General features: G+C 50.4%; 1 protein-coding gene across 3 annotated transcripts in view; it reads left to right on the forward strand.

The window, feature by feature from the left end:
• Positions 1-19,531, forward strand: part of LOC106572669 (histone-lysine N-methyltransferase 2D) — a 67,143-nt gene that overhangs the window by 28,076 nt on the left and 19,536 nt on the right. For all 3 annotated transcript variants that reach the window (XM_082962196.1, XM_082962194.1, XM_082962195.1), the window contains exons 22-42: positions 637-767; positions 1,009-1,309; positions 1,473-1,646; positions 1,920-2,228; positions 2,432-2,556; positions 2,734-4,458; positions 4,596-4,763; positions 5,009-5,133; positions 5,327-7,071; positions 7,175-7,386; positions 7,517-7,583; positions 7,765-7,997; positions 8,109-11,246; positions 12,244-12,387; positions 12,620-12,784; positions 16,154-16,286; positions 16,554-16,635; positions 17,051-17,226; positions 17,438-17,562; positions 17,823-17,955; positions 18,262-18,398. In XM_082962196.1, the coding sequence (XP_082818322.1) occupies positions 637-767; positions 1,009-1,309; positions 1,473-1,646; positions 1,920-2,228; positions 2,432-2,556; positions 2,734-4,458; positions 4,596-4,763; positions 5,009-5,133; positions 5,327-7,071; positions 7,175-7,386; positions 7,517-7,583; positions 7,765-7,997; positions 8,109-11,246; positions 12,244-12,387; positions 12,620-12,784; positions 16,154-16,286; positions 16,554-16,635; positions 17,051-17,226; positions 17,438-17,562; positions 17,823-17,955; positions 18,262-18,398 (9,548 nt within the window). The remainder of the gene's footprint in view (positions 1-636; positions 768-1,008; positions 1,310-1,472; positions 1,647-1,919; positions 2,229-2,431; positions 2,557-2,733; positions 4,459-4,595; positions 4,764-5,008; positions 5,134-5,326; positions 7,072-7,174; positions 7,387-7,516; positions 7,584-7,764; positions 7,998-8,108; positions 11,247-12,243; positions 12,388-12,619; positions 12,785-16,153; positions 16,287-16,553; positions 16,636-17,050; positions 17,227-17,437; positions 17,563-17,822; positions 17,956-18,261; positions 18,399-19,531) is intronic.

The following is a 19,531-nucleotide window of genomic DNA, read 5'->3' on the forward strand; positions in this document are numbered from 1 at the left end:
CTCGTGGAGTGCAACGTAAAGCAGGTGGTTAGAGCGTTGGACTAGTTAACCATAAGGTTGCAAGATTGAATATCTGAGCTGACAAGGTAAAAATCTGTCGTTCTGCCCCTGAACAAGGGAGTTAACCCACCGTTCCTAGGCCGTCATTGAAAATAAGAATGTTCTTAACTGACTTGCCTAGTTAAATAAAGGTCTAAAAAAAAAAAAAACGTCGGCCAAATCGGCGTCCAAAAATACAGATTTCCGATTGTTATGAAAACTTGAAATCGGCCCTAATTAATTGGCCATTCCGATTTAATCGGTCGACCTCTAATTTTCTCCATTGTTGTTGATGATAGGCCACTCTGGTAGTCCTACATTGTGATCAGTTAGCTACAGTAGCCTACTTGGCCACTGTTAACTGTAACTTAAGGCAGGTACAGCCTTAATATTCACAGTAAACTCACGCTGTAAGTTGCACATAGTTTTCACAAGGTTCAAATTTGCTCTCAGCAAACCAGAAACTTGCTCAGTGCCCCAAAAAAATTGTACATAACATTGTTTGTAACCCAAAATAAAATTGAATAAAATTTAGTTCCTGCTATCAAAATTGTCATTCTGAACATCTGAAATGAACCAGGTTGTGTTTGTTGACAGGGCCTCACCCAGACACACCTATAGAAGGCTCCCAGGAAAATAAGCCAGCCGAGGGAGAAGGGGAGCAGGCCAAGAAACGACGAGGCAGGAAGAAGAGCAAACTGGAGGACATGTTCCCAGCGTACCTGCAGGTACGTTCTCGCTCACCACCTCTCACCATGGGCTTTTCTAAGGCCTTCAAATGGCAATCTATAGGACCAGTTTCCCGGACACAAATTTAGCCTAATGGACTAGAAAGCATGCTCAATTGAGATTCTCGATTGAAGTTGCTTCTTAGTCCAAGGCTAGACTTAATCTGTGTCTGGAAAACCAGCCCAGAGTGTCTAGTGACCATTCAACTCCATCATTCTCTCTCTGTCTATGTGTGTGTAGGAGGCATTCTTTGGTAAACAACTGATGGACCTGAGTAAAAAGGCTCTCCTGGTTACCCCAGGACAGAGGCATCATGGGGCCATGGGTCTCCTACGTCCTCCACTGCCTCACGCACGGGGGGCCAGACCCACCGCTCCTGACGCAATGGAGGTCCGGGAGCGAGCGATGGGGGCTGGGATGCACCTGAAGCAGGAGGGGGGTGAGGGATCACAGGCTCCGGTTGAGGGATCAGTGTTGTCTTCAGCTGTCAAAGATCAGGGCTCAACGGATCCTCAAGGCTCCGAAAAGGAGAAAAATGAAGGTAAGAGATCAGAGATGCTGAAATGTTGCCGATTTAATAAAAGTGACACTTCAAGAGTTTCTTTTCTACTAACTTACAGGAATTGTTTTGACATGCTATCAATTTGGTATTGGTGAATGTTTTTGCCCATTGTCCTACACTCCTGTTTTTTTCTCTCTCCCAGGACTTCCTGAGGGCATGGAGAGTCAGGACTCTGAGCAGTTCTTCAGGAAGGTCCTGGGGTCATCAGAGGGACTGTCTCTAGGAGGGTCCCTACAGAGCAGCATGAGGCCCATCCTAGAGGGAGGAAAGGGGGAGATGAACTGCAGCAGTCTGCCACAGAGGAGCCTTCTCACAGGTAATGGTACAGGCCTGAGCGCTGCTAGGGGAATCTATACCCTTTCACACTATCATACCTGGAGAGCGCACTTTTAGAGGAAGTAGAAATGAGTGTGATGTTGAACTTAGACATCTGAATTAGAGAAAGGACTAGAAAAAGTTAACAGTGTGATGCTATACGGAGCAGTAGTTTGTTGTTGTAAAGGACCCTTTATGTTCAGGAACCGCTCATGGCCGCTCAAAGGTCATGGTAAAACAGGACATGTCTCTCATATAAGCTGATCTCTTTCAGGATCCCTGCCCTCTGCTGGTATGATGGACTCCTTCCCTGGACTTTCTCAGTCTCCCTTCTTTGACATGCGGGAAAGGGGTGGCCTGTTCAGTCCAGATGGAGGAGAGGAGAGCCCGTGGGCCAACCCCTCCACCCCAGCCACCCCCTCCACCCCTCTTACCCCGACCGAGGCAGATGGAGATGGGCTGTCCTATAACCAGCGCAGCCTCCAGCGCTGGGAGAAGGATGAGGAGCTAGGAGAGATGTCCACCATCTCCCCTGTACTCTACGCAAACACAAACTTCCCCACTCTCAGACGGGACTACCCAGGTGAGTTAAGAGTAAAAATAAGACTATGAAAACGTGGAATATTCTAGTTTTTATGTATTTGTTTGCTCTGAATGAGATGTGTGCTTCCAGAGAGTTCTAATGAAACAAACTTTTATCTCTGAAAATGAACCAAATATCAAATGTTTTGACTTCAGTTTACTGGAATAGAAATAATGTAAGTTGTGATCCTCTCTCTCTGACAGACTGGTCCAGTCGCTGTAAACAGATCATGAAGATCTGGAGGAAGATTTCAGCTGCTGACAAGGTTCCTTTTCTGCAAAAGGCCAAAGACAATCGAGCGGCTCAGCGGATCAACAAGGCACAGAAGGTGAGAGTTTAGGCCAGAGCATTGATTCATAGGGCCAGCTTCGTTGACCCAGCTCAACCCCACTCCTAAACTAAGTCCACTTGAAGTCTTAATTTTCAGGAAACCAGCCCAAAGCATAAGGTTGTCATTGTATGCAGCCTCATTGCTTCTCTCCAACTGTCTCTTCTCATTCCACAGCAGGCAGAGAGCCAGGTGTGTCGGCCTATCAAGACAGAGGGGGGTGGAGGTGGTGGTGTTCGGGTCAAAGGTGAACGTCCCAACCTGCACCTCCAGATCCCTCCGCCCTCAGGTTCCGTCTCCACCTCCTCCCAACCCAGCTCGGCAGAGAGCCCCTTCCCTTTCCACCCTGACTCGGGATCCTCTTCCACCTTCTTCCCTGACGGTCCTGTCAAGACCCCGGGCTCGGCATCGGCAGATATGCGGACAGATCCCTTTGCCAAGCTGCCTCCCCAGTCCCCCCACCCCTCCACCCCATACTCCTCCCATCAGGCCGCCTCCAGCCCCATGCAGGGCCAAGCCTCTTCCTCAGGTTACCCCCACCCCGGGCCACAGGCCCCTCAGGGACACCCGGCTAGCCTTGGCCCCTTCGACATGCAGCCAGGGAATCCCCGGCGGGCTCAGCAGGTCGACCCCTTCTTCAGGCCACAGCAACAGCAGATCCAAGGTCACCTGCCCCAGTCACAGCAGGGCTCTCAGGAGCACTTAGGCCCCCCAGAAAGCCCTCGGTCCAGGGGTGGAGGGCCCGGGGACTCTCCTCTCTTCTCCCCGCCCCACACCACCCACTATGGAGACCCATTCCGAGGCCAGCAGCAGGGGATGGGGCGTCCAGAATACGGTTCCTCCCCCTCCCAGGTGTCCTCGCCTTCTGGGATGGGACATGGGCAGTACAGGGCTGATATGAGCGGGGGACCCTCTCCCCGCTCCTCCACGGGACGCCAGGACCTGAGTAACACGGGCTCCCCTGCAGGGATGCTGGACTCTGGGGATGGCTTGTTCAAGGCTCCCATGACACCACGGATGCACCAAGGAGAGGGTGGGGTGGTACTCCATCCCGGAGCCTCACCCAACCACCCCTCTGAGGGCTACCGCCAGTCCCCTTCCACCCCATTCCAGGACCCCTATGCCCAGCCTCCCCTCACCCCAAGGCCCCAGTCTGGGGACTGCTGCTCCCCCCTCCCCCAGCAGAGGCACCCCCAGACTCAGCAGGAGTCCTGCCCCAGGGTCCCCTCCAGCCCCCAGTCCCAGGGCAGCTCCCTCTCCCCCCTCACTCCTGGAGCCCCCTCCAACGACGCATTCTCTGTCCAGTCCCCAGCTTCCACCTCCCGCTTCCAGTCCCCTGACCCCTACTCCCGCCCCCCCTCGCGCCCCCAGTCCAGGGACCCCTTCGCTGCTCTGCACAAGCCCCCCCGGCCCACCTCTGCTGCTCCCGAGGGCACCCCCAGCTTCAGAAGCTCACCTCACCCCAACCAGCCTCCCTCACTCCCCCTGTCGTCCACCCCTGTGGGGGACCCTCTCTCTGGGAAGCCCTCTGGACCGCATGGGTTCAGCCGGGGCCCCAACATAGCCTATCAAATGGCCCAGCAGCAGCAACAACTCCTGCAACAGCAACAACTCCTCCAGCAACAACAACAACAACAACTCCAACAACAACAGCAACAACAACAACAACAACAGCAACAACTCCAACAACAGCAACAACTCCAGCAACAACAGACTCAGACCATAGGTGCCGACTTCCACTCCAGGATGCCCCCCCAGCAGGACCCCACAGCCCCCCGCCCCCTGGAGGCACCTCACCCCCCGGGGGCTATGCCCGGTGCCCAGGAGATGCCCGACATGTCAGCGGTTCAGGATCCTTCACTACTGAACCTCAGCCCCTCTGAGCTGGAGAAGCACAGACAGGTACATGTTCTATTTGATGAGGATCTCCTTTATTCCACCACAGGGCTTCTGGATCCTTCAACATCTACAGGTAAATATTTGTCTTTTTTTTTTGTCCTGACGACCTCTGGCCTGTATTTCTTATTTTCCTCTGATAGCGACAGAAACTGAGGGAGTTTTTGATCCGGCAGCAGATGCAGCGAAACTCAATCCGGCAGGAGAAAGAGGCCGCAGCAACCAGCAGTGCTGCCACTGGTTGGCCTGGAGGAGAAATGGCAGCCTATCAGCAAGACAAAGCCCACCGCGCTCCACCACCCTACCCACAGGTACACTGTTATGTCAACCAATGTCTGATATCAACTTGGGTCGTGTTCAAAATTGTTTTGAAACTGGGAGGCAGTACCTGTCCAATAAGAACGTGTTTTTTTGTCCTTTCCCATTGCAAAAGGTTTTGCTACAGTTAGCCCTGCTGAACCCTTCTCAGCGGGTTCTTAGTATTTTATTTTAAATTCTCCTGAGGGGATTGATCGTTTTTGAATTAATAGTAGGTCCTTGTTGTTGGTCCCTATAGGACCGTGCCGTTACTGCTGCCCAGGCATCATTGGCAGGGAAGATGCCCCATGCTGTGGGTCCCATGGATGGTGGCCGTCCGCCACCCCCAGAGACCCCTGCCATGATGGACCCCAACCAGCTCAGGTATGCACTCAAACCCCCCCCCCCCCCCCTTACTTCTCTTTACGTCTATTTCTTAAATGCACACATAGCTGTACATTGAAATAAATGCCATCGGGAGTTGTTTTCAGCACAATTGTGCATTTGTGCACAATACTTTGTCTCATTAGCTTGCTGTACATGTTTTGCATTTGTTGTCTGTATTTGTCTTTTGTAGACAACCAGGGCCTCCCAACCCCCAGGGCATGTATGGTCGTCCTCAGTTCCCTGGGCAGTGGCAGCAGGGCCCAGGTCCCCGTCGCTTCCCTCAGCCTGGCATGGAGGGTGTGGGCCCCAGGCACCACCTCAACGCTCCCCTCAACATCCAGCAGGCCATGCAGCAGGGTATGGCTAACCCCCGTGGCCTGGTGCCTGGCCCTGGAGGGGAACCCATGCAGCCAGGCATGGACCCCGGAGGACCCCCACCACAGTTCATCGAGCTAAGGCACAACTCCCAGAGGCTGCCCCTTGGGCCCCAGATTCCCCAACGAGGGCCCCAGCAACGGCCGCGCCTCTACATCCCCCAGCAGCAGGAAATGGCCCCCAGCCAGTTTGTTCAGCATCCAGTGACTCAGGGTATGGACCCTCAGACAGAGGGGGTCAGAGACTCACGGCTGGGGCTACAGCAGGGTAGTATGGGTCTATTAATGTCACAGCAGAGTACTGGCTCTTCGCAGCAGCAACAACAACAACTCCATCTCCAATCCCAGACAGGCACTCCTCAGACCCGTAACACTCCCAGCTCTCACTCTGGGCAGCAGCACCAGACCTCCACAGAGACCCAGGCTGGAGCACCAGGGGACTCTAGTGTTGATCTTCCCGAGCCCGACCTAGAGGACCCGTTTGCCCCCAAAGGGCTAGGAGATGCCCCCGGGGATGGAGGAGTGGAAGATGAGGATGACCTGGCTCTGGATCTAGACCCTGATAAGGGTGACGACGACCTGGGTAATCTTGACAACCTGGAAACCACGGACCCGCACCTAGACGACTTACTCAACAGTGACGAGTTTGACCTGCTGGCTTATACGGACCCCGAGCTGGACCAAGGGGACCCCAAGGATGTGTTCTCGGACCAGCTGCGGTTGGTGGAAGCAGAGGGTGAAACTCCAGGTAACTCTGGGGCTCAGGACAACAAAGTGGAACAGAAACCAAAAGTTGAGCAAAACCCAACCCCAAACACAGGGGGTGCCATGTCCTCCTCAACTCTCCATCCGTCCTCCTCGGAGTCTGCCGTCACCTCCAGGATAAAGCTGGAGCCAGGCCAAGCAGTGGTGAAGGATGAGATGGGAGATGCTGTCTCGATGCTCCTTCAAACAAACAAACCCTCCACTCAACCAGAGAACCAGGGTGCTTCACTGAGCTCTGTGCGGTTAGGAGGGCTCTCATACCCTCTGCCAGGTCAGGCTGATTCCTTATCTTCCCTGGGGGAGGACCCCCTGGGGCTGCGCGACGGAGGGGGACAGCACTCCCCTGCCGTGGATCTAGACAAAGTCGAGAGTTCCCTGGAAGCCAGCGAGCTTCCCTTGCTGATCCAGGACCTGCTGGAGCACGAGAAGAAGGAGCTCCAGAAACAGCAGCAGCAACAGCAGCAGCTCAGCTCCCTCCACCAGGGGGTGATGGGGGGGCACATGGGAGGCCACCCCCAGGGGGGACCTGGACATATCATGCTGCCCCAGCACCACCGCCCACCACCCCAGAGCATGATGGGACTGCCAGGTATGGTGCCACGCCCTCCACACCTTTTGCAGCAGCAAAGGCTCATGGGACAACCTGGGATAACACCGCAGCACATGGTTGCCATGGCTCAGCAACAAGGAGTTATGAGGGTGGGGCAGCCAGGAGGTGTTCACCCAGGACTCAACCCTCAGCCGCAGCAGATGGTCAAACAGTCAGCTCTGGCTAATAACTTCTTCCCTGATAAAGGTAAATACATGTACGTTCTTGAGATTGTTTGAATCATGACTCTTGTTTGAATCATGATGCTTTCCTTTCATATATTTGACCTGGTGTTTCTGCTTGCTCACAGATCTAGACAAGTTTGTGACGGACGACATCATGGATCCCATCGCCAAGGCGAAGATGGTGGCACTGAAGGGCATCAAGAGAGTGTTGGCACAGGACCCAATGGGGGTTCCCTCTGGCATCAACAGGCAACAGGTCTCTCTGTTGGCCCAGAGACTAGCTTCAGCACCAGGAACAGGAGACCCTCAGGGTCAACTCGCATCTGGCACATCTAAGGTACAGTGTCACTTGTCCAAACATAACCAGGACAATATGTGTTCATAATATTTATTTTGTAAAGCAGATCAATTGATTCACTTGATTCGTTTAGCTGATTTGATATATTTGGACTACTTTTTATTTTCAGGAAGGAGAAAGCAGTGACCCAACACAATCAAGACCCAACCCTCCTCAGTTTGTACAAGGGATCATCAGTAAGTTCTACAAATGTTTCATCTTAATAATACTTAAATGTATTTCAGTTAGTTGATGTACTCCAGTGTTTCTCAAACCTCTCCTTGAGTACCCCCAGCCATTGCACATATTTCATGTATTCCAGTACAAGCCAACCTGATTTGATTTGGTCAACTAACCACCCCCTGTTCTCCCTACCAGACGATGCAGAGCAGCACCAGTATGAAGAGTGGCTCCTGCATACCCAGCAGCTGCTGCAGATGCAGCTCAAGTTCCTGGAGGAGCAGATCGGAGCTCACCGCAAGTCCCGCAAGGCTCTGTGTGCCAAGCAGCGCACTGCCAAGAAGGCAGGCCGCGAGTTCGCCGAGGCTGACGCAGAGAAGCTCAAGCTGGTCACCGAGGAGCAAAGCAAGATCCAGAAACAGCTGGACCAGGTGGGGAAGAAACTCTGAAAATCCTTACCCTCTCCATCCACCCACCCTCATGTTTCCAGTCTTAAGATGGTATTAGGCACCTGTTAACCCGTATCTCTTGTTGTATTTCAGGTGCGAAAGCAGCAGAAGGAACACACCAACCTGATTGCAGAGTACAGAAGCAAGCAGCAGCAGCACCAGCAGTGCTCTGGTCTCCTGGCCCCAGGCCCCTCTACCCAGGGGCCCCACAGTCTCTCCAAGATGCCTGGGCAGATGATGGGCCAGCAAGGGGCTCCTGTGATGAGTCAACCTCCAGGAATCATGCCCCAGGGAGGTATGCCCGTCCGAATGCCCCCACAGGGGCAGCCGTTCCTGGGAGGAGGCCAGCACCTTGGAACTCTGGGAGTTAGACCCCCTGGTCCTCCTGGTGGTCCACCTGCAGCGTTCTTCCCCCAGGGTCCAGGAGTAGTCCAAGGGGCAGACCCAAGACTTCTCCAGGAGAGACAACACAGGATGCAGATCATTCAGAAACTACAGCAGCAGCAGCAACAACAGGCGATGATGCAAGGCCAGCCGCCCATGCCACATCCAGGTGGCCAAGCAGGTATGTTGCCACAATCACAGCCAGGCATCATGGGTAACCCTCTGATGGGTCAACAACCAAACCTCCAACAGGGAATGATGCCCAACCAGGCCATGTTGCCCCAGATTACAGTACCAGGCCAGGCTGTGGCCCAGCCACCGCAGACCCTGATGGGAGGGCAGCCTATGAACCAGCCTTTAGGCATGACGGGGGCCCAGACAGGTATACAGCAGCAACAGAGGCCTCAGGTCATGATGGGCGAGCAGGGAGTAGTGGGACCCCCTCAGCTCCACGGACTCAGAGGACCTGGCCAGGCCCAGCTCACACCTCAACAACAAATCCTGGCTCAGCGCATGTTGGCGCAGCAGCAACTGAAGCTACAGCAGCAGCAGCAACAAGTGGCACAACAACAGCTCATTCAACCACCACCACAGGGCTTCATCAGCCAACCCAACCAGTCTCAAGACTCCCAGGGAGGACTCTCTCAACCTGCCACCCCAGGTCAAATGGGCTCTTCTCCAGCTTCAGCAGGGGAGAGCACTCGGGTCACCCCTCAACCAGCTGAGGGGCTGCAGCAGGGGGAGGGTGGCATCCTTAGTCCTATCTCTAGGACCCCTCCACAACAGGGTGGACCTGGACCTTCAATCCCGGGCCAGATGACCCAACCAGGGGCTTCTGGAGAGCAACAGGCGGCAGTGGGACAACAGCAGCAGTACATGGCCCAGCAGCAGCAACCAGCATTACAGCAACAACAACAACCACCTCCTCAAAATACTCAAGCTGGACTTCAACAGCAAGCAGGTTACCAACAGGCTGGCATGCATCCCCAAGTACAACAGCAGCTTCATCAACAAACCTCTCTACAGCGACAGAGTTCCCTCAATGCTGATCCCTCAAAGTCTGGTTTGGTCACCGTCAAGCAGGAAGGACAGCAGATGTGTTTCATGGCCCAACAACAACAGCAACGACAACAACAATTACAACAACATAATCTTATGCAGCAAGCCCAAGACCCAATTGGACAACAGCAACAACAACATGACAGTATGGGCCAGATGCAGAATGTGATAGGTCAACAGAACCACCCTGGTCAGCCTCAGCCTGTCCCTGGTATGCCAGGCCACCCTAGTCCCCAGCAACAGGCCCTCATGGCACAGCAGGCCCAGCAGCAAAAGCAGCAGGCCATGATGGGCATGCTGAGAACCCAGCAGCAGGTCATGATGCCTGGCCAGAGGCCTGGAGTTCCACCCAGTCAGATACGCACCCCAGTCAACATCCAGGCTATCATAGCCCAGAACCCCCAGCTCCGACACCTCACCCCCAACCAGCAGATCCAGCACATCCAGGCCATGATCCAACAGCGCCAGCTCCAACTGCAGCAACAACAACAGGGCCAGATGATGAGGCTCCAGGTGTGTCAGGGACAGTCAGGGCAGATGAGGCCCCAGGGGCCCCCTGGTCTAGGGCAGCAGGTGGGACAGGTCCAGAGAATGCCTGGAGGTCTGGAGGCCCAGCAGATGCACTATGGAGGAGCTCTGGGGAAACCAGGGGGATTAGGCTCCCCGCAACAACCAGGGATGATAGCCCCTGGCCAACCACCGGGCGTGGTGACTCCTCAGATGCAGCAGCAAGGGATCATGGGACCTGTAGTCCAACAGCAGCAGCCAGGAGCCTCGCCTCAGTACGCCTTGAGTGTCCAACAGCAGCAGATGATGCAGCAACAGGCCCAACAACACCAGATGAGAGGCCAGCTGCCCATGACTCGCTCCCCCATGGGTCAGGTACGTGGTGGGCCCCCCCAAGGCTGCCAGATCAGGCCCATGTCTCCCCGTCAGCCCCTGGCCAACTCCCCAGGAGACCCCCAGCGCCACGCCATGACACAGGGGATGGGGATGCGTCAACCCAACCCAAACCAAGTCATGCAACACCAGCAACAACAGCTCCACATGGCTCAAAAACGCTTCCAGGGCTCTCCCTCCCACGCAGGCTCCCCTGCAGGATCCTCAGTCCAGAAACAGGAAGCAGGCATGAGCCCAGCTACCCCAGGCACGCCACACTCCACCCACGTTGCCTCTCCGTCTGTAACCGACGGGGCAGCTGGGAAAGGTAGTCCTTACAGTCAGATCAAGCCCTCTCCTCTCAGGTCGCCTGGAGCATCCAAGAGTCCCCTGGACTACCCTGGGCTTAAGGCCGAAAGTGGCGACACAACCCAGAGCCAAGTCCCCCCAAATAAGCTTTCGCCTCAGAAGGGTGAGAGTGGACCGCAGGGCCAACAGCATCCACAACAGGGCTCAGTGAACCAGGGTGGTCCTCAACCTCCACCAGGCTCCAGAGAGGGAACTCTTTGTAAGATGACCCTACAGAACATCAAACAGGAGCCCAGAGAGTTGACCTGTGACGGGGAAGGAAATAGTGGTCTTCACTCTGGAGCCATCAAAAGGGAGGTGACTGGGGAGCCGGTTGGAGGGTTTGGTAACAATGGTCCTGGACTAGGAGGGGACCCTGGAGCCCACATCCCCAGGACTGAGACAGGACAACAGCTACTGCAGAAGCTCCTGAGGACCAAGAATCTGCAGCTGGCCGCTCAGAGGCCCTCTGACGGCATCCACAACGAGATAAACGGACACATCAACAGCAAGCTGGCCATGCTGGAGCAGAAACTACAGGGGACTCCCCGCAACATGGAGGTGAGTCGGATATATCCTGTCCGTTACAGATGTCTTTCTTCTCCATGTTGAAAACTAGTAAGTACTAGTCATAGAAATAGACTTGAGCCCTATTTGGACAGGATTAGTTTTACTGTGGGAGGTCGGGTAATGTAATTACATTCACAAAAGACCACATCTGTAAATTTTGTCCGGTCAGAATCTGCCATGTCAGTCATTTTTACTTGGCAAGGAGGTTATTATTCCCCAATAAAGCTATTGTTTTTCATCAAACTCCATGGTCCTTATCCCGTCCTTGTGTTTTGAGGGATATTAGAGTTTAACCGGTGTTGCATGTAGTTTGGGTAAGAACATGGGAACAAATTGATGCTTAAAACAAAGTGCTATGGATGCCTACACATCTACTTATCTTAAAACAAAGTGCTATGGATGCCTACACATCTACTTATCTTAAAACAAAGTGCTATGGATGCCTACACATCTACTTATCTTAAAACAAAGTGCTATGGATGCCTACACATCTACTTATCTTAAAACAAAGTGCTATGGATGCCTACACATCTACTTATCTTTTAAAAGTTTAAGTGGATGAATTTCTGCCAATGAATTGATGAATTGCCAACTATATTAGTTAATTAAATGTCTCCATACAGTTCATGGTTTTTATTGATATTGTTTTGACTTTCTTTGAACTGAAAGCCAATGTAAGGCTATCCCTAGACAAGTTGAAATATCTTCACACCTAGAACAGCCTCCAGGCTTCCATCATAACGGTCCATTTTGAATGAGGGAAAAAAACGAATTTACAGGGGGCAGTTTGGTAAAACTAATCCCGTCTGATTAGTGGACTGGAAAAACAGACTGCTGGGGTAGTAATTACATAACACGTTCTATAGTAATACGAGTCCCGTGCAAATAGGGCTTTTAGAATGTTTTACAAATTGTATTTATTTTATTGTAGTCGTCCTCTCAAATGGGATGATTTAATTCCTTGCTTCATTGCTTTTGTTTGTCACAGGATCTGCAGTCCATTACAAAGAGGGCTCCTGTTGCCAAGGCAAAGCGATCCAACAAGCCTGGAGAACGAGCGCCCCAGTCCCGTAAGAAGAAGAAAGAGGAGATTGGGAAGAGCACTGAGGCCTTGATGAAGCAACTGAAACAGGTAAAACCTTTTCTCACTGAAATGTAGTGTGACACTTGAATTTAATTCAAGGGTGGAGCTGAACCATTGATTTTAATGTATTCTGTATATATTTTTTTCAATTAATGAGAGAATGAAAAGCACTCTAAAAAAACAACTATTTACACAGTGCATGTTTGGTAGGATGCCACTGTTGACAGTAATACCTAATGTGGCTTGTTTTGTTGCTGTAACAATTTTGTCATTCTTCCAGGGCCTTTCTCTCCTTCCCCTGATGGAGCCCTCCATCACTGCCAGTCTGGACCTGTTCGCCCCCTTCGGCAGCAGCCCAGCCAATGGCAAGGCCCAGCTCAAGGGCTCCTTTGGAAATGCGTTACTGGGGAACATCCCAGACTACTACTCTCAGCTACTCACCAAGGTATGTTCCGTTCAGCAACCTGATGTGTACAGCATGGACTTAGTGTTGTGGTCCAAATTTCCAGCTGCATATTGCTCTTGGTGCAGGAGTAACAGTGTGTATACTGAACAAAACTATAAAAGCAACATGCAACAATTTCAACGATTTTACTGAGTTACAGTTTATAAAAAGAAATTAGTCAATTTAAATATATTCATTAGACCCTAATCAATGGATTTCACATGACTTGGCAGGGGCAGAGCACATGGCTGGGCCTGGGAGGGCCCTACCACTGGGGAGCTAGGCCCTGCCATTCAGAATGAGTTTTTCCCCACAAAAGGGCTTTATTACAGACAGAAATACTCCTCAGTTTCATCAACTGTCTGGGTGGCTGGTTCCAGACGATCCTGCAGGTGAAGAAGACGGATGTGGAGGTCCTGGGCTGGCGTGGTTACACGTGGTCTGTGGTTGTGAGGCCTGTTGGATGTACTGCCAAATTCTCTAAAATGATGTTGGAGGTGGCTTATGGCAGAGAAATGAACATTCAATTCTCTGGCAACAGCTCTGGTGGACATTCCTGCAGTCTGCATGCCAATTGCAAGCTCCCTCAACTTGAGACATATTTGGCATTGTGTTGTGTGACAAAACTGCAGATTTTAGTGTGGCCTTTTATTGTCCTCAGCACAAGGTGCACCTGTGTAATGATCATGCTGTTTAATCAGCTTCTTGATATGCCACACCTGTCAGGTGCATGGATTATCTTGGCAATGGAGAAATGCTCACTAACGGGGATGTAAATCAAATCAAATCAAATGTATTTATATAGCCCTTCGTACATCAGCTGATATCTCAAAGTGCTGTACAGAAACCCAGCCTAAAACCCCAAACAGCAAGCAATGCATGTGAAAGAAGCACGGTGGCTAGGAAAAACTCCCTAGGAAAAACTCCCTAGAAAGGCCAAAAACCTAGGAAGAAACCTAGAGAGGAACCAGGCTATGAGGGGTGGCCAGTCCTCTTCTGGCTGTGCCGGGTGGATATTATAACAGAACATGGTCAAGATGTTAAAATGTTCATAAATGACCAGCATGGTCAAATAATAATAATCATAGTAGTTGTCGAGGGTGCAACAAGCACGTCCGGTGAACAGGTCAGGGTTCCATAGCCGCAGGCAGAACAGTTGAAACTAGAGCAGCAGCATGGCCAGGTGGACTGGGGACAGCAAGGAGTCATCATGCCAGGTAGTCCTGAGGCATGGTCCTAGGGCTCAGGTCCTCCGAGAGAGAGAAAGAAAGAAGAGAGAAAGAGAGAATTAGAGAGAGCATATTTAAATTCACACAGGACACCGGATAAGACAAGAGAAATACTCCAGATGTAACAGACTGGCCCTAGCCCCCCGACACATAAACTACTGCAGCATAAATACTGGAGGCTGAGACAGGAGGGATCAGAAGACACTGTGGCCCCATCCGATGATACCCCCGGACAGGGCCAAACAGGCAGGATATAACCCCACCCACTTTGCCAAAGCACAGCCCCCACACCACTAGAGGGATGTCTCCAACCACCAACTTACCGTCCTAAGACAAGGCAGATTATAGCCCACAAAGATCTCCGCCACGGCACAACCCAAGGGGGGGGGGGGGCGCCAACCCAGACAGGAAGACCACGTCAGTGACTCAACCCACTCAAGTGACGCACCCCTCCCATGGACGGCATGGAAGAACACCAGTAAGCCAGTGACTCAGCCCCTGTAACGGGGTTAGAGGCAGAGAATCCCAGTGGAGAGAGGGGAACCGGCAAGGCAGAGACAGCAAGGGCGGTTCGTCGCTCCAGCCTTTCCGTTCACCTTCACACTCCTGGGCCAGACTATACTTAATCATAGGACCTACTGAAGAGATAAGTCTTCAGTAAAGACTTAAAGGTTGAGACTGAGTCTGCGTCTCTCACGTGGGTAGGCAGACCATTCCATAAAAATGGAGCTCTATAGGAGAAAGCCCTACCTCCAGCCGTTTGCTTAGAAATTCTAGGGACAATTAGGAGGCCTGCGTCTTGTGACCGTAGCGTACGTGTAGGTATGTACGGCAGGACCAAATCGGAAAGATAGGTAGGAGCAAGCCCATGTAATGCTTTGTAGGTTAGCAGTAAAACCTTGAAATCAGCCCTTGCCTTAACAGGAAGCCAGTGTAGGGAGGCTAGCACTGGAGTAATATGATCAAATTTTGGGGTTCTAGTCAGGATTCTAGCAGCCGTATTTAGCACTAACTGAAGTTTGTTTAGTGCTTTATCCGGGTAGCCGGAAAGTAGAGCATTGCAGTAGTCCAGCCTAGAAGTAACAAAAGCATGGATACATTTTTCTGCATCATTTTTGGACAGAAAGTTTCTGATTTTTGCAATGTTACGTAGATGGAAAAAAGCTGTCCTTGAAACAGTCTTGATATGTTCTTCAAATTCGAGATCAGGGTCCAGAGTAACGCCGAGGTCCTTCACAGTTTTATTTGAGACGACTGTACAACCATCCAGATTAATTGTCAGATTCAACAGAAGATCTCTTTGTTTCTTGGGACCTAGAACAAGCATCTCTGTTTTGTCCGAGTTTAAAAGTAGAAAGTTTGCAGCCATCCACTTCTTTATGTCTGAAACACAGGCTTCTAGTATGGCAGTTTTGGGGCTTCACCATGTTTCATTGAAATGTACAGCTGTGTGTCGTCCGCATAGCAGTGAAATTTAACATTATGTTTTCGAATGACATCCCCAAGAGGTAAAATATATAGTGAAAACAATAGTGGTCCTAAAACGGAACCTTGAGGAACACCGAAATTTACAATTGATTTGTCAGAGGACAAACCATTCACAGAGACAAACTGATATCTTTCCGACAGATAAGATCTAAACCAGGCCAGAACTTGTCCATGTAGACCAATTTGGGTTTCCAATCTCTCCAAAATAATGTGGTGGTCGATGGTATCAAAAGCAGCACTAAGATCTAGGAGCACGAGGACAGATGCAGAGCCTCGGTCTGACGTCATTAAAAGGTAATTTACCACCTTCACAAGCGCAGTCTCAGTGCTATGATGGGGTCTAAAACCAGACTGAAGCGTTACGTATACATTGTTTGTCTTCAGGAAGGCAGTGAGTTGTAAACAAATTTGTGCACCAAATTTGAGAGAAATATGCCTTTTGTGCGTATGAAACATTTCTGGGATCTTTTATTTCAGCTCATAAAACATGGGACCAACACTTTACATGTTGCGTTTCTATTTTTGTTCAGTATATATTTACTCGCCCAGCAACTAAGTTTAAGAAGATGTGCATATGACAACAAGCACTTTTATTGTTTTCAATTATCCCACTGTCAACTGTGTAACCTTGGCTAACCCTATATCCTAACAGAGTAACCTTAGTAATCCACCGACACCCCCGTCTTCCCTGCCCCCCACACCACCCCCCTCGGTGCAGCACAAATTGCTCAACGGGGCAGCTGTGGAGGAGCTGACTGAGGAACAGGAAACAGAGGACACTATGGGTAAGAAGAGGCTTTTATTTCAATTTTTTTTGTTTCAAGTATTTTTATTAAAAATAAAATCACACTTAGTCTCCCTTCTGAACGTCTGTAGGGTTTTGTACAGCCGCCCCAAAATTCAGGTTGTGAATTGTGTAATCTAAAACCCTCAGCAATTTCGTGGTCCTTCGAGCCGGATGGGAACAATGTAAGGATTTTGTAGAGTGCAGTCCAACTTGATGAGCAGCTGAGCAGTATGTTAATAGTTCTATCTCTATAATTTGTCTGTAGATTCTGTGACTGAGGAGGTGAAGAGTGTGGATATTTTAGCAGCGCTCCCCACCCCACCTCACAACCAGAACGAGGACATCAGGTATGATACGGAGCCTGTCTGAATCCTGCGTCTCTGCGTGACATGTACTGTATCAGTGACGGCTGTGTTAGTGATTTAAAGCGTTTTGGAGGAGGATGGGTGAAAATACATTTGAGAAAAATAACTTTTTAAATAGCCTAAGCCAATGGGATGACATGCTTTTATTGGGATCACATTGCTGTTACTGTTTTAAACTTTTCCTCAATATTTTGAGGGTGACCATTCTCCTCTACTTCTCTGCCATGTATATTACCAGCCATTATATTACCCAGTGTGACCTTTAGACTGACCAACTGTATTTTCCAGGATGGAGAGCATCAATTTTGCTCTCAATACTAAAGAAGTACTCCAATAATAATGAGTAGTTATTTAGTATGAAGTTAATCTCAGACATGACCTTACCTGTATCTTTCAGGATGGAAAGTGATGAGGACAGCGATGCTCCAGATAGTATTGTCCCAGCGTCCTCTCCTGAGTGTGACTTAGGTGACGAGGCGCTACGCTTCCCTCGCTTCCGAGAACCCAAAGAGGAGGAGACGGAGAGAACCATCTCCCCTACTATACCACTCATCCCCCGCACTGCCATCCCTGGTAGGACCACTATACAGGCATAAAAAATATACTTGTTGAAAATGCAGTTATTGTAAGTGGTTCGTGAGCATCTAAGAGCATTGCTCAATAACTAAAATACTTTAAAATGTACATAAAAAAACGAATATTGGACTATCACTTCTGAAATAACTTACTTATGAATTCCCTCTGTCTTGCCAGTCCACGTCACCTTTTTTCTGTCCTTGTTCAGTGTTTCCAGAGAACAAGCCGTTTGAAGCAGCTGATGGCAAGGCGGTGTCTACAACCAACCCCTGGGACAAAGCCAAGAGCAACGAGGTTGCTGTGACCTTCACACTGTCCTCCGCTGCAGCCAAGGTACTGAGCTAACACCCTTCCATCCTTACACCCCTTTCCGACCCACTCTCATTTTCACTTCAACCCCTCTCCTATCTAGACTGGTCCCAGATCAGTTTGTGTGCTCTTGCCAACTCCTATGGTAATTGTTGCGTCATGTTTGGCAATATGACACAAACCAATGTGGGACCAGGCTATCTCCTGTCTGAACTGAACCTTGAACTGTGTCTCATTGAAAGCAACCAAGATCTTGATTGATTGGTTGATGTATATTTCTGTAGAATCTGAACCATGTGATGGTGGTGGTGGCTCAGCTGCTGCACATACGGATGCCTGGTTCCTATGAGGTAGCTTTCTCTCCCAGCCCAGGCAGGGCAGGAGCCTCAGGACCAGGGAAAGAACCTGTACAACCAGGTACTGGACCTCCAGCTCACATGTATTATATTTATTTTCACACTTAGAAAGTCCCAAATAGAATGTAGATATTAATGTTGTTACCTACTAAATACTGATCTAACCAGAAACCTAAGGTTTAGCGAGGAGGATAAGCTGATCCTAGATCTGTGCCTGAGTTTTTAAAGTTTCTCCAGGTTGAATTTACCCCGTCTTACTTTTGAGTACATGGTTAGCTAGATAAATGTATTGGAGAAACAGAACATAAAATAGTCAGATACATTTATTGATAAAACCGATCATTGTAACAGTGAAGTCTCCCCTCAGGTGCCCTGTGTGTGAAGACTGGTGGTATAGAAGGTAGTTCACCCAGCCAGAATGCAGAGTGGCTGAGACAGTTTGATATTTCTCTGCCAGGCTGCACTCTGAAGAAACAGGTGGACATCCTCTCACTCATAAAACAGGTACGTCCCACTGCATTCTATTTATTTCAGGAATTTGATATTTCCTGATTAATCAGAAAGGCCTACTTTTTTATATTTATTCTCCAATATAATAGAATCAATCAATCACATGTATTTATAAAGCTATACAGTGCTATACAGAAACCCAGAAACCCCAAACAGCAAGCAATGCAGATGTAGAAGCACGGTGGCTAGGGAAAACTCCCTAGAAAGTCAGGAACCTAGGAAGAAACCTAGAGAGGAACCAGGTTCTGAGGGGTGGCCAGTCCTCTTCTGGCTGTGCCGGGTGGAGATTATAACAGAACATGGCCAAGATGTTCAAACGTTCATAAATGACCAGCATGGTCAAATAATAATAATCACATTGGTTGTAGAGGGTGCAACAGGTCAGCACCTCAGGAGTAAATGTCAGTTGGTTTTTCATAGCCGAGCATTCAGAGTTCAAGACAGCAGGTGCGGTAGAGAGATTAGAAAACAGCAGGTCTGGGACAAGGTAGCACATCCGGTGAACAGGTCAGGGTTCTATAGCCGCAGGCAGAACAGTTGAAACTGGAGCAGCAGCACGACCAGGTGGACTGGGGACAGCAAAGAGTCATCAGGTCAGGTAGTCCTGAGGCATGGTCCTAGGGCTCAGGTCCTCTGGGGGGAGAAAGAGAGAATTAGAGGGAGCATACTTAAATTCACACAGGACACCAGATAAGACGGGAGAATTACACCAGATATCACAGACTGACCCTTGCCCCCGACCCATGAACTATTGCAGCATAAATACTGGAGGCTGAGACAGGAGGGGTCGGGAGACACTGTGGCCCCATCTGATACCCCCGGACAGGGCCAACCAGGCAGGATATAACCACACCCACTTTGCCAAAGCACAGCCCCCACACCACTAGAGGGATATCAACAGACCACCAACCTACTACCCTGAGACATGGTTGAGTATAGACCCCACACCACTAGAGGGATATCAACAGACCACCAACCTACTACCCTGAGACCAGGCTGAGTATAGACCCCACACCACTAGAGGGATATCAACAGACCACCAACCTACTACCCTGAGACCAGGCTGAGTATAGACCCCACACCACTAGAGGGATATCAACAGACCACCAACCTACTACCCTGAGACC

Source organism: Salmo salar, chromosome 15 (assembly GCF_965601325.2).
Source record: "Salmo salar chromosome 15, fSalSal1, whole genome shotgun sequence".
NCBI classification, from domain to species: domain Eukaryota; kingdom Metazoa; phylum Chordata; class Actinopteri; order Salmoniformes; family Salmonidae; genus Salmo; species Salmo salar.